Raw genomic sequence first — 15,631 nt, forward strand, 5'->3', positions numbered from 1 at the left:
GTGCATTCAACATTTTATGCACCTAAAGTATGGAACAGCTGATCTGAGACCTGCACCTACATCTTAAGATATTTCTATTCAGCTGAGGATTCTCATTAAGTATTTTGATTTTTATTTCATTCAGTTTTTAGTTTAATTTCTGTGTCACGCCGAACATTTGGCTCATCCCACATGGGAACACAAGACACTTATCAACAACAAAACTGGTAACAAGAACACAAATCACACAGAGGAAATCAGTTCCAATATTATATATATGCTTCTGTATTAGAGGTGTTGAAATGAATCAAATAATCGATGCATCGAATCGTGGACATGGACGATGCTGCGATAATCGGCCGGGCCATAATCGATTATTTCTGTTTACATATTCTGTTATGTTCTGCACATTCAGGAAGTGCCATGTGCTCAGTGCTGTAGTTTTATGTATCCAATTTATTTAGTATTAGAGCACTGCAGAATGTTTGGTTTTTGAAGCTTGAAAAGCTATGAATTAAATATCCTATATGGCTTCAATAGAAAAATGTATTTGACGCAGCGTGATGCGCCGAGATATCGAAGACATGATGATCGTTAACTGAATCGGGAGATCGGTGAAGATTCACACCTCTATTCTGTATACTTTCAAATAACTTTTTCATGGGAAAAATTCAGATAAATTGTACTCAAATGGCAGAAGAAAGAATGTAAGCACTACAAGTCTAAAGCTTATCCTGATGAAGAGCTCGTTGTTATCCTCATCTCCCCGGCTTTCTCCAAAGGACTCATTTAAATGTTTCGTGTGTGAACAGCCAACTCAGTCTTTGTGCATCATCCATATTTATAAAACACATTTCTGTTTTTATCTTATAGGACTTAGTTTTGTGTTTCTGCTGCTTTTGGTTCTTCTGCTCTTCGCTATTTTCCTTTTTCTCTAATTAGCTGACATTTCATGGGATTCTTTACTTATTGTTTACCACTGACACAGCCTAGGTGAGGTGATCTAAACTTTTTTTTTCAAGTTGGGATTGATGCTAGACTGGGGCTGCAATAAATAAATAATATAATAAACAATAAATAATAAATAAACACATCGCAAAAGGCTGCGACATATCGCGAAAGGCACTCCGATTTTTTTTGTGTTAGTTGAAAGGAAATGTCAGGAGAAAACGCCACTTTAAAATGTAACGGTCATCCTTTTTTTAGTGGTGCCTTTTCAATTCAACGTTCAATTTGTTAAATAATTCAACAGTTTAATTTCAACAAGCAAGTTGTTGTAGCAGAATACTGAAAGCAGCAGAAAGGCAGAATGAAGGACACTTTCATATGGCTGTTGATTAATTGCAAGTAATGTCGTTATCGCGATATTCAACAACGCGCATATTTTCCTCGTGTCGTGCAGCCCTGCGCTAGACTGTGGCTTTTCATCAGGAGTCTTTCACCATTTGCAGTTTGTAGACGCTCTAACATAAGACACTGTTCCCGTGATGATGAAATCAAAGACTGCAGACCGCTTGCTCTGAACTTTCAGTGCAAGCGTTTTAGATCCATGACACAAATTGCTCAGACGGACTGCTTGCATACTATAACACTATATTTGGAAGTGAAGTAGGTACAAACACACAGACACACATGCACACGCACACACACACACACACACACACAACCACAGGGTAAAAGGAGACAGCGGTGTCCTGTCAAGCCACAGAGCCTGATTTATCCTCAGTCGCTGCTCTCATTCCTGTCCTGCAGACCACAGACATGAGGGATGCCTTTAATTTCCCATTAAAATGCCCTGGAACAACTGAGGGCTGAGAAGGCAGCGTGTGTGCCGCTGTGTGTCACTGTCTGTGTATGTGGATAGCTTGATTAGACCGTGTGACGGTGGTGGGTGTGTGTGTTTGTGCGTGCCGGGTTTGGCCGGCGTTTCCGTTAAGCCGTACAGACACCAGAGTACGAGTGTGTGTGTGTGTGTGTGTGTCAGGAAGCTGTAACATCATTCCACATGACATGGGCTGCAGCTCCAGGGCCAGGCCCACGATAAATATTAATGGCCAAGAACGAGTGGATTGGGAGTTGAGTTATCAGGGCGGGCCTTCCTAATTGACATTTTACCTGCTGTATACCTTAACAGGGCTGTAAAACACCAGGCCCGGGCTCAGCCGTAGGGGGGACGTGTCAGTCAAGCTCTTCCCCAGCACTGCCGCCTTCCTCTGGGAGGGGAGAGCAGCTCCAGCTCGCCCAGACTTCTCATTGTTCAGATTCAGCACCGAGGCGTTACATGTAGCATTTTAACATCAGGGCAATTATTACAGTGTCATTTAGAGAAATTAAGATGCAGTAAACAGACAAGGCTACAGCTTTCCTCTGGCCGGGAAGAACATCGATCTGATTTCTTTTACAAACAATTAACTGTTTTTGCGCAACAAATAACATAAAAGGTTCATTTCAGGTCCACTTTTTCTGACTAAATACCCATTTTCATTTCAGCTGGATCTAGAATTTCAAACTTTCAAAACCTAAAAGGATTTTTTTTGTATCTATTAACTACTACTTTGTCTATTTGAAAAAACATTCAAAGAGACCAAAGTCCACTTCTTAAATAGATATTTATGTTGTGTTTTTTTGGATCATTTCTTCAGATGTAAGCACAGTTAACTAATGATTACGTACATCGCTAATTGTATGCTGAATATTTTCTCGATTCATCTTTTAGTCCATACAATGACAGAACATAGTAAGAAACGTCCAAATTCACATATTCAAATTGCTTGTGTTGTCCAATCAACGCTCCAAAACCCATTTACTGTCATAGACTAAGAACACCAGCAGAAACTCACATCTGAGAAGCTGGAACCAGTGAATCTGATGGCACTTTTGCAAACAGAAATGAGTTGCTGATTAAGTTTGTGTCGATCGTCTAATCGATTCATTTTTTTTCAGCTCCAATCAAAGTTGCAAAATAAAAAAATAAATAAATAAATAAAAGACGGTCTTTCTCTCATAACAGAATTCCACACATTCATTTAGCAATCACATTCCTCTCTTTCACGGACACGGAGATGCAGTTCAAACACACTCTCACACTGGGCAGGCATGTAAACAATCTCTGGCCTTTACCATACACTCGCAACATTACTACACTCCCACTCAGCCAAAACATTCACTTGTCTACTTCCAAAGAAACTACACGCACATAACTGCATACACACACACAAACACACACACACACACACACACACACACACACAAACACAAACACACAGGTACAAAGTGGAAGCTCTGGGCCCGGGGAAAGTGTTCCCACTTACATTATCTGAAAATTGACAGGCGGGGGGCAGACAACAAACAATTATCCCCGGAGCACGGGGAGGAATCGAAGATTGAGAAAACAAACATGGGTGTCGTCATCGAAGCTAAATGGCAAGCCCTGTGTGAGAAAGACTGAAGAGTCTATTCATATTTACTGTTGCCGGGATTTCAATATCAACATCATTGAAAGCGCATCAGATGTGGTTTTTTTTTTTTTCCCTTTCCACTGACTGATTCACAAAGAGAAGCACAAAGTGTCATCTCTGTTTGATGAAAATGAAAATACAACAAAAAGGTTAATCCATAGACAAACACCATTGAATAAATAGCTCATAATGCCGGCATATTAGCGGCACTTATAGGAGATGGCAGATAATTATATTTTCTAAAGGCCAATGTTTGTAATATTTTTTCGAAAAGAGCAAATGTGACTCGGTGGTTGCTGTGATTTATGAACGTTTTGTGGAGGGGCAGTGTAGCGTGGTGGAGAACCAAAAAACACACACAACTCCGTGATCGCAGACAAACTGGCACCGCAGTCCATATCTCAATATGTTGTTCTATAGTCCGGGTTTTTTTTTTCTCCTCCTAATCTCCAGGGAATGCAGAGATGATCATATGATATACCTGTAGTCAATTAAGCATCAGACATCAAACTGCACTTTTAAAACCATGTTTCCTTGTGAAGCACCGGATGGTTACAGAACACGGAGCTGAAGTCCTCTGCTGCTGCTGTTAGGTCTGAGTATCTGGCTCCACCAAGAGGCCATTACACCAAACGTCTATTCAGCTGAGGAACAAGTAGGCTAAATGAATGATAGAATCAATGGGTCATTGACCAAGATTTAAGCTTCTAATTCCATACATTGCAAAATGATATCCTAAGATGTTAGGTAGAAATCAGATATCCAGATATTCTTGATCAAATACCTCGATATCGATATTGCGGCGATATTCTAGGGTTGACAATTGGTGCTTCAACAAAATATCTTCACACTTAGATTTTAGATAAATAATCATCAGTAATGTGGACATCAGTGTTGGGAGTCAGCCCACTTTCTACATGAACTAGTTCAAAGTTCAGTTCACAAATCAACTAGTTCAGTTCATACTTCAACATTTTGAACTAAGTTCACAGTTCCAAAACTGAACTTCTTGATGATGAACTGTTCTTTTTTTTTTTTCTTTTTCTTTTTTCGGATTTCCTTTTTGAAAACCGGCGGGCAAAGTTTGCCCAGAAATGTACGATTTTTCTCATCCTCACGGACCTTGTCATAAAACTCGTTTAAATGATCATACGACGCCTCCTTGCAGCTTTGTCGCCTCCATGCTGCTTTTTGTTTTGATGACGCATGCAAAAATATGCAAATGTGCAAAATATGAACAAGTTCATGAACTATCGTTCAATGAATGCGTTCAGGCACAACACTGCTGGACATAATGTCTGGTGGGGAAAGTGGGGAAAAGGCAAATAATAGAACAGCTAGAACAGTCTGGTAAGTTCAGAAAAGTACATCACTTTACTGTAATGTAGCCTTTAAAACTAGACAATATCTAGTCTCATATCACGATATCGATATAATATCGCTATATCGCCCAGCCCGACGACTTGCGGACGCAAACATTCACACAGAACAGGTGAGTTTGCATATTTAGGCTGTGAAACAGGTTGTTGTGAGTCGGCGGTGTGGTAGCTGCTTTTAAAAATGTAATCATTAGCCTCTTTCCGACCAAGTAGTTACAGGAACGTAGTTACAGGAACAGTCCACTTCTAAACAGTTCTACTAACTACTCTCCCCCAAAACCAGTTTTACCATTTGCATTCACACTGGCCAAGTGGCCATAGGAACTAACCTTTTGTTATTATAACACAGCCATCTAACCACCACTATGCGGAAAAGGGAAAAGGAAAAAGACCCTGCCCTGAAGTAGGAGCTGAAAGAGTTACAGGAACTGCGGCCAGAGGGACTTAAAAATCCCCAAATTGGTCCAGTCGGAACACGAGAAAAAAAGGGTTCTAGGAACGTTATGTTCTAGGAACTGCAAAAATCCCTCCGGTCGGAAAGCGGCTGTTGTTTTGCTAAACCCTACGATGGCTAAGGAACTTTTTTGCTGACTTTTTTAGCGCTTTATGTCGACCAAACTGTAAATGAGAAGACTATATGAGCAATAATACAGTCGAAGATATTTGACTTCTCCGATTTTAAATAAATAAAAGCATGTCAATAAACTATACATGTCTGGCCCTTGATGTGATTTTCATTGTTCAGTGTGGCCCTTAGTGAAATTAAGTTTACCACCCCTGTGTTAGTATTAGGACGTGAGACGTTAAATAGGAAACTTATATATATCAATATATGAAGATGATAGCATAATAAAATGCATCTTTCAGAGGACATGTTATCCCATTCTTGGACCGGATACGTTTGGAAAGAAAATGGACCAATTCCAATATATGAGTTGACTTTGAGTTTTATTACTTAGGCCAAGGTGTGTTTAGTGTATCCAGCTATTTAATAATTAACTGTAGTGTATTTCAACTGTAAAGAAACTAAAGTTCATGCTAAGGAATCCATGATTTGCTAATAAAGCCTGATAACCAATAACGAAGCAGTCTCAAAATATTTGAAAAGTTTTAGCCTAAGCTCTGACAGCAGAACTAATTCCAAGTATCTACTGTCATCTTGTGGCCATTTGCTGTCACTACATACTGAGGGAAAAGTGGGAGGCAATGGTACACTACAGTATATTGTTATAGGTATATTAAGATGGGATCTTAGTTTTGAGTTAGAATTTATTCTAAGCAATGCCTCTATGTGCACTGGGGATGCAGATTTTTGGGGTTCGGCCGAATACCGAATCCAATGGTTAAGATTCTGCCGAATCCGAATACCTAATCCTACCCCCGTCCTCAGTCCATTAACACAGTAAACACATTATTGAAGTGGACAACGTCCACAGCAGTGTATTTTTGTCCTTTTCTGTCCTTCCTTTGCCGTACCTGAAGTTGCTGCATTTTGTAGATTCCTTCATGCACGACTCGTATTCTTTCGGGTGTTTCATACGCAAATGTGTTAACAGCGGCGGTGTTGTGTATTGTTTAGGGTCCCCGCCACCACGAGACAAATCGGCATTGCAAATTGAACATGTAGCTGGACTTGAATCGTCTTCTTTTGACTGAAAGTACTGCCAAACAACACTTTTTCTGCTCACGAGTTCCATTTTCACTTTCTCACAGCCTACTGCTTTGAACGCTCCACCTACGTAAACACCTTCCCGTAATCAACGGCGGTGTCATTACGTCGACCAGCGTAGCGCGCGTAGTGCAAGCGTAGGGTTCGGTTCGGTAGGAAGGAATTCTAAGGTTCGGCAGAAACCGAACCCCGTCAAAAAGCCCAATATTTGGCCGATTCCGAAGCCGAATCCTGGATACGGTGCATCCCTAATGTGCACAATACAATGAGTAGATCCCATGAAGTATAAGATAAGATAATACAGAAAATGTTCTTTGACAAAGAGACATTCACACAGACAAGACATGGTGTGTTGAGGTATCAGCTGACTGTGGTGTTCATGACTATTGCAGAGGGGATGAAGGATTTCTTGTAGATGTTTTTGCGGGACAGTGGTACCTATAGCTTTGTCTTTGCATCAACTAACAGCTGTAGGTCTGCAGCTTCTAAAAAAGTGTCATGCCTGTAGTCCGTCCGAGGGTCCATGTTTATGCTGTACTCATTGTAAGCAAAACCAAACAGCATGCTCAACGTTTTTCCACAGACTTTGGCTGCATCTGACAATAACGCTCGGCCTTTACACACCAAACATGTGGGCACATAGTAGGTGACAGTTTTATCTTTTATCTAGAGCGATGGAACACTGCAATTTCAACCACAAGCTAAAATTCCACCACGGTGTCCCAATATAAGAGCTGTGATCGCAAAATGACTCATGTGATGACACATGGTGACTGGCTGAGAAGTTACATGGTTCAGAATTCAGAGAAATGGGGGTTCTGTCAAGACTTAATAGTGTAACAATAAAAACATTACTTTTGCTTCTTATTTTAGAACAAGGTTTAATACATATTCATGTCGTCGGTTTTCCACCTTCTAGGACAATAATGTTTTTTGTTTTTTTCTCATGTCATTCTAAATTGTATTTAATGTGTATACAGATTTGGCTCAACAGTCCCGAATAAAGTCCTGGTTGTTGAAAAAGATTGACCCAAGAAAGAAACCAATCCAGAACCGAATTGCAGACTTGAAAAATCTAACTGAAGGAAATCACTGTTGAGCCTGGGATTCATCCCCGATTCCACACATGTACGCTTGGATTCCGAGAGTTTGTGTGTACTTTCCCATAGAATGTGAGTGCAGCAGCGGAGCATCAAACAGCACTTACTGTGAAATGCTCCTGGGATTTGTAGTTCTCATCGAGGTAGACGCGGGCTCTGTTGTACTCCCTCATGGCATCACTGGACAGCAGCTCTCTGATGGACAGAACACACACACACACACAGAGATAGATCAGGAAATGTCAGTCAAATCCAAAAGCACCTTGGTTTTCTTTCAGTTAAACTACATTTAAAAAAATATATCCTGGTCCAAGATGTATACAATAAGGCATATTCTTTTGAAAGAAAACATATTTTGCTCTGCTGACGTACAGCTGTGATGCGACCAGTGGGGGGAGTAGTCCGCCAGTTTAAAAACAGACAAGCCCTGCATGTTCCACATCAAGGGGGTGTTTCCTTATCATAGAAACTGCTCATCTTAAAGTGACTATATGTAACCTTTTAGTGTTTCTGAAGCTCTGTCATATTTCATATAATGGTCTTAAATGACCTGTAACAGCAAACGAGACTAACAGTGAAAAGAACGCTATTTTTTCGTATTTTTTTTTTTATTAGTGCCGTTGCTCGGGTTCGTTATTTCTCGCGTAGTAGACGGCGCTACAGTGACGCATTCGGATGGGTCACAGATTTGCAGAAAGCCTGTGTTAGCGTAGCCAAAGCCAGGCCTAATTGTATTTTAATGTTATTTTTACAAGTTATCTGTTGTAGTTATGGCTGATACTGGGGCAGGACCATCACAGAAAAGAAGGAAATTAAACGAAGAACAGCTAAGAGCTAAAAGGGAAAGTGAAAGACAACAGGCGATAACACGAGTCACAGTCGGTCGGGCTATCAACAGATGGAGACAATTACGGGATTGTAAATTATTCAAAACCCACCCCGAATTGGCCCTCAGGTATGTAATATGTCTATTTCATTCACAAAATAACTTTACAGTGCGCGATGTGGTTGGACGTCAGTAGCCGACATTAAATACATCCCCCTTCCATTTAGCGTGGACGTTTTAATCCTTTTAGTCCATGTTTGTGTTGGCTTACTATTTTCTTTTCCCTTGTCCCCCTGTACTTGTGTAAAGTGTCCGTGGGTTTCATATAATTCACTATATTAACCTTACCTAAGTTATTATAACGTTGGTTGCTACAACAATCTCTTAATGCTTTGACTCGTGACGCAGTGACAGTGACACCCGGTTTAGCTCACGAGACATCCAGGCTAAGTATGCAACACTTGAAATGCAACGATGCATCTGTAACGTATTCTCTTAATGTAAATGAATGACTTTCTGTCTGAGCAAAACATTCATTGCGACTTTATGACCTCTCCGTAACACTAACTCAGTGACACAGCACCGTAAAGAAAGTAGTGTTTTTTACCACTCTGAAAGTTACATATAGTCACTTTAACCATTACAATCAAAACAATTAGGCAATTAGTTCTGTTGTTAAAACCAGCTTCTTCCAGCTGAGACTTTTGGCTAAGGTCAAGCCCTACCTGCTACGCAAAGACTTTGAAAGAGTCATACATGCATTTATTACGTCTCGATTAGACTACTGTAACTCTTTATATGTTGGATTGGATCAGTCATCCCTTCGTCGGTTTACAGTTAGTCCAGAACGCAGCAGCTCGACTTTTAACCGGGACCAAAAAGCGTGACCACATTACACCAGTTTTGGCCACGCTCCACTGGCTTCCTGTCTGTTTCAGGGTTGATTTTAAAATTGTATTGCTTGTTTTAAAGATTTTAAATGGGTTGTCGCTTTCTTATTTATCGGAGCTTTTACATGTCCACACACCTGTCAGAGCACTGAGGTCTTCCAATCAGATGCTCCTCGATGTGCCCAGATCCAGGATAAAAAAATAAAGGTGACCGAGCCTTTGCAGTGGCTGCTCCAAACCTCTGGAATAGTTTACCTATTCATATAAGATCAGCTCGGGCCGCTGAAACATTCAAGTCCTTGCTTAAAGCCTACTACACACAGAGACGATAATCGGCCGTCGTATGTGTATTGTGTATTGTATTGTTTGTGTATATTATCATTTGGGGTTTTTTGAGCTTGTTAAGCACTTTGGTCAACTACGGTTGTTTTTAAACGTGCTGTATAAATAAAATTGAACTGAACTGAAATGACCACACCATGAGCACAACACTTACTTGACAAAACTATCCACGTGTGACATGGAGGCCTCATAATTCTTCCCACCCACCTCCTGGCAGTGCACTGCCAAGAAGTGAGGCTTGTGTGTCTGTACGGTCTGTAATGGAAAAGAGAGTAAAGAAAACACAGGTGAAAAAGGAGGGAAAGAGACAAGCAGTTCCACGTTTTCCGTGCAAGTGCACCCTAAACAGCTGTAACAACACTACAGTAAGCCCATACGCTCATAATAAACAAACCTTGAGTTGAATTATTCAGTCGAGCGCAAGAACCTAAATGAGCGCGGCGCCTGGGCCTTTCTACAATTCTTCCAGAACTCAACTCTTTGACATGCTACTATATTTACACAAGACAAAGTGCCTTGCTAATGTAGGCAGAAGGCACTTAGTGAGTTTGTTCCACAAGCATAACGCGGTGCCCTCTTCATTTACCATCAGGGATGTGCCTGCAGCCCAGTATGTGTGGCATGTATGTTGTAGATGCTCATGCGTCAGCGCTTGTTCTGACACATCACTCACTGTACCAATAACAACTCCACCGCTGCAGGCACATGTCAGGGAGGCTTATTAGAATGTGGGAAAGACTCTGTAATTCTGTAATTAATACAAATTGGTGGTTAGTGTTTATAAAGTGAAAGTGGTAAGATTCACTTTTATCGAGTCAATGATCCACGAGTCCAATATGATCGATGCAAAGTGAAAATACTAGGGCTGTCAATCGATTAAAAAATGTAATCTAATTAATGACATACTCTGTGATTAATTAATCGAAATGAATCGCATACATAATTAACGGTGCCTGAACCGATACTTTTTTAAAAAAGTAAAAAAAGAAAAGAAAAAAAAAGGGTACTAAACAACAGTTGGTGACATTAAAGAACGGCTTGTTTATTGCTAAGGCCATATGGTCAAAATGAAATGATTTAATAATAATGTATAACAATAACTTATTTTACTAGTAAATTGCTGTTGAACGACAAAAACAACAACCAGATGGGAAAAGGACATTTACAATAACTTCAAATGCACCACGAGGCTGTAGTTTACCAGTTTCATTGAACGCACCGTCTGTGTTGTTTCTCCGACGGCAGCTGCAGATTGTTACATCCCGGTGTCGAATCCTCTACAGTAAAACACAGTCACACTTTACACCGTTTAGCGTTAGCTGTCAGCATTTTAACCGTGTTTAATCCAGCTACTAGCTAGCGGTAGGCTAACGTTAGCTGCTGTCGAGTGTAGTGTTAACTAGCGTCATGTGCAGCGGTGTTTGTGTTTCAGAGCATCAGAGAGAAGCGCAGACATATCAGTGACACCAGATTTCTGTAGCCAGGGTTGGCAGCAAGAAGATTTTTACAAGTAAATGTTCCAATTAATGATCCAGGCAGAACATTCTCGTCTCCCTCCTTCATTTTACAGTCCAATGGTGGCTAGAACGGCTCCGGGTCAAACCTCAATATGGAATGGATTAATCTGCGTTATTTTTTCTCAGATTAATCGAAATTAACGCGTTATTTTGACAGCCCTAGAAAATACCGATACATATCAACAGTAAGATGCCCCTTTATTTTATATTCCCACTTCATATTTATTCTTTTTATAAAAATGTTTGTTTTTAATTGAAATGTCTGAAGGAGCTCACTAATAAAATTGTCAAATCATATTTTAGTTGCTTTTTTTGACTGCTAAATGGAACTGTTACATGGGCATATATCACCTCATGTCGATCACAAGCCCCCGAATTGAATCAAATCGAAAAAGCATGGTGGCAGACTTTAAGATATCAAATATCATATCGTCCAAAGAATCAATATAATATCACATTGGGATAAAAACCTGTGATTTACACCCCTAACTGCAAACTAGTCCATCCAGACTCACGTGACCTCATGTTGCTTTTACATTCCCTCTTAAGCATGGCGAGGTGTTTGTGAGCACCCTGTCAGAGGTGTTTAGGGTGGCTGACCTCTAATGGAAAAATCAATACCGCAGGGTGATATACAGCACTCACAAGCACTCACAGGGCCGGGCCTATGGATATAGGCAGGGAACATACATCAATGTCACTCGGTGATGGGAGGAGCGACAAATGGTCCCTGGACCCAAACGGAGCCCTGCTACTTCGCCAGCACCCCACCCCGGCTCGCCCTTGCATTATGCTCACTACAGGCCCAATCAAATAAAAGTAATGTATGGCAATAACACTATGGATTTTCCATCAACCTATGGCTTGTCACTTAGCCCGATGACCCAAGAGCGGGGACCTACAGCAGCTCAAACTTGGAAAGATTAGTGGACCTATCAACTCGCGACGGAAAAGGTCACAGTCTCAAGGAGCTTGCAACTAATGTCAGGCGCGAATGGGACGTGTGGGACGTGTGTGTGTGTGTGTGTGTGTGTGTGTGTGTGCGCACACACTAACATGCACGTGCTTGCGTTAATCGACTGCATTCTATTTATCTTTCCAGGCTGTAAATCCAGGTCTATGTTGGCAAACAGACACTGTATCTATGTGGTAATTTCATTACCAGAGTCACCAATGCTATCAGCCCAAAACCAAACAAGCATCAACCAGAGACCTTACTTAACTTTGGCAAAGAGCAAAACATGTGACCAGTATCCAATTAAATAGGTACCACTGTTAACACGAAATTCTCTTGACATTAGGGTTGAGTAGTGGCTGAAATGTTGCATCTATAAAACGTGATTTTGTGATGGGCAACAACAGTAGTGGCCTCTCTAAACAACCCTTTAGACAGTGACAGCGGCCACTGCAGTGCTGAGAAAAGCCTGTCTGGGCTGTGCAGACATGACTAACAAGAGCGCTTGCCATATGGGACCTTTTTCTACTTTACAAGTAGGGATGTAACGATTACCGGTGTAACGGTAAACCGCAATAAAAATGTTGACGATAGGTGTCACTACCCGATTTTTCACGCCATGATCCCTGATGTCAGTTCTAGATTAGAGGCTGAAGTAGCCTACAAGAACCTGCTAACGAGAGACTTCTGTAATGTCAATACAATAAAAATGGACCCATGTATAATCAAACACAACAACTGAATGGCGTTTTGAGCTAACGTTAGCAATCAAACAATCATAGATAGCTAAACCTCACAATCTCACATCTGCACTCGACTCACATCGGGGTAGTGACAATAACAATTACCGTTTTCATTTAAAATATCATTATTATCACGGTGTGGAAACATATTGTTCTTCATGTCTGAGCTTGACTGTTTGGATTTGTATAACTTAAACCTGCGCTACTGGAAATGTTCCTGACAAATAAGCTGTTTACATGCTGAACCCTTGTTCCTTTGATGTTAAAAGTTGCACTTTTGATAAGGTTTTGCCCATATTTTTGTGTATATTGTATATAATAAACACTGTTACACTTTTTGAAACTATTTCAGCTTGTGTAGGCCTAGCAGTGCTTTCTGAACATATTAAACACACTTTTAGAAATACTATTTACAAGGATGTCAGAGGCTGATGTGTTTGATATGGAGGTGTGTCCTCTCCGTTTTTCTCTTTCCATTTTACCATGACCTTATTTGTGACAATGTTTGAATTCCAAGGAGGTTCCCGTTTGTCTAAACTACATATTTGTCAAACAGGCAGAGGAGGCACCGCCCTACTAATATCTAATCAAAGTCGGTATCTTCCAAATTCACAATCCTTTACTCAGTCATAACAGCGTCCTTTTGTTCTCTTGTCTTAATCGGTGAGAGAAGACCGTACTTCATGTGACACGTGTATTAAAAAGAGGCATAACAAACCTCAAACAAGTTGCCTCTACCTAGAAGTGAGTAGTAGAAGTGGTGCAGCAGAATTACGAATACTTAAAAGGAGCTGAATTAGCAATTCAAAATGGAAGAGCTGAAAGACGTAGGAGTTTCAGTTTAACAGTAAGCAATTAGTGAAACATCAGTTGAAATGAAGTGCTGAAAATCACCCATGCAATAAGGAATAGTAATCCATCAAACATTATGCATTACACATCAACATTGATTGATAATTAGTTAATATTCTCAGACAGATAGCACTGTTTGTTGTGTGTCTGCCTGCATGTGTAGGAGTGTGGGGGACTGATAGAGAAACTAACAAAACATGTCACTTAGTTTGGTTTCTTGCCTGCTTGCTTTTTGTGGTTGATAGATTAATTTTTTTTTTATAAAATAGGCCAATTTAAAATATTTAGATTTAGACAGATACATTCCTTATGCGGGTGCTCTGATCAAAGAGAAACTTTTCAACAGCCGGCAGAACACGACAGCGCCCCTACAAGCCACCAGAGCTTCGTAGCTCCTCGCTCACCCACCGGCACAATTTTGGCGGGTGATGCGAGACACGTCGGTGTCGTTTTGCGTCATTACCCTATCTACTAGACAGAGAGGGCCTTTGAGGAGGACTAATCAGGAGAGCCTGAGTCCTATTTCATGGTTCCTATTTAGAGGTGGAAAATAATCACAGGGATGAGAGGAGTCTGTGAGCAAGCTTCTTCGCTTTACTGTCCAAACTGTGGATTCACTCAGACAAAATCTTCTGGTAACATAATATGGAGAAAATGAGGCTTTGGTTTACAATCTGGAGTTTACTTTTTGGAGTAATAGTTTTTGCTACGAAGAAATATAACATTAAGCAGCAAAATGTTTCAATTCCAATACGTGTCTATGTCAGGCAGGCCTGGGGTTTCAACCATAGACTGTAGCCTATACAGAGATGGACGACGTGTGTGGCCGGGTTAGCTCAGTTGGCAGAGCAGGCGCACATAGAGGTTTACTCCTCGACGCAGCGGCCGCGGGTTCGACTCCGACCTTTTCCTGCATGTGATTCCCCTTCTCTCTCCCCTTCCATGTCTTCATCTGTCCTGTGGAATGAAAGGCCTAAAATGCCCCCCAAAAAATTATCTTTCCGGATTAGTAAGGATATGACATGGGCCAAACAAAAAAATCTAAGTACACATCAAAACTCTCTCAAAGATAGTTTCTGTCATTTAAGGTAGCTCTTATCAGTGATGTTTGTTCAAGTGTTCATTTTCCTGATCATGTTGGTTGTAAGGGCGGCTGTGGCTCAGCTGGTAGAGTGGTCGTCCATTTCGTACCAATTGAAAGGTCGATGGTTTGAAAGCGATCGCGCCATTGGCCAACAAAAACCTGGTCTAAAGTCAATAACGCAGCATTTCACTGGAAATTTAACAGCGCATTAGTAAAATGTGCCTAGGCCCGTGCACAGCGCGTGCACACTACTGTATGCTTATTACACACAGGGACGCGCAGCCGTACACAAACAAGCAAAAGATCACTTCACGCACGAGCAGATCGGTTTCTTCTCCTGAAAATCTCTCCTTCCTGCTTAGCAAATCCGCCATCATTATAGCAATGCGCCAAGGTCCAAACGCGCCTGGCTTTTAAAGGGAATGGGAGATGACACTCTGATTGGTTTATTGCATGTTACGCCCAAAACACACCTATGAATTAATGAAGACACTAAGTACAACCCTTTTGAACCATGCGCCCGGCCTTTTTTTTGTTGCCGTCAAACTAGCAAAAGTGGATTCGTACACGCCCTAAACGCACCTGCGCCAGGCGCTTCACGCCGTGGGCTTAGATCGTTAAAACAGGGCCCTATGGTTTTAACAGAGGGTTCAGGAGAAAAATCAATTGACTATCTAATGATCTTACTTTGCAATTTACAGATCGCAAGACTGGATGTGGGGATCTGACACCATCATTGGCCTGTGACATTCCAGAGAAGTTTCCAATGCAATGTGTTTTAATTGTGGTATTAATTAGAGATGCACCGATAGACCGGCCGGTGACCGGAATTGGCCG

General features: G+C 41.1%; 1 protein-coding gene across 1 annotated transcript in view; it reads right to left on the reverse strand.

Moving 5' to 3' along the window:
* inpp5a (inositol polyphosphate-5-phosphatase A) overlaps positions 1–15,631 on the reverse strand; it is a 177,709-nt gene that overhangs the window by 99,540 nt on the left and 62,538 nt on the right. The window contains exons 3-4 of the mRNA XM_078273244.1: positions 9,798–9,898; positions 7,693–7,780 (exon numbers count right to left, since the gene is read on the reverse strand). Coding sequence (XP_078129370.1) covers positions 7,693–7,780; positions 9,798–9,898 — 189 coding nt within the window. The remainder of the gene's footprint in view (positions 1–7,692; positions 7,781–9,797; positions 9,899–15,631) is intronic.

This window comes from Sander vitreus, chromosome 17 (assembly GCF_031162955.1).
Source record: "Sander vitreus isolate 19-12246 chromosome 17, sanVit1, whole genome shotgun sequence".
Taxonomy (NCBI): Eukaryota; Metazoa; Chordata; class Actinopteri; order Perciformes; family Percidae; genus Sander; species Sander vitreus.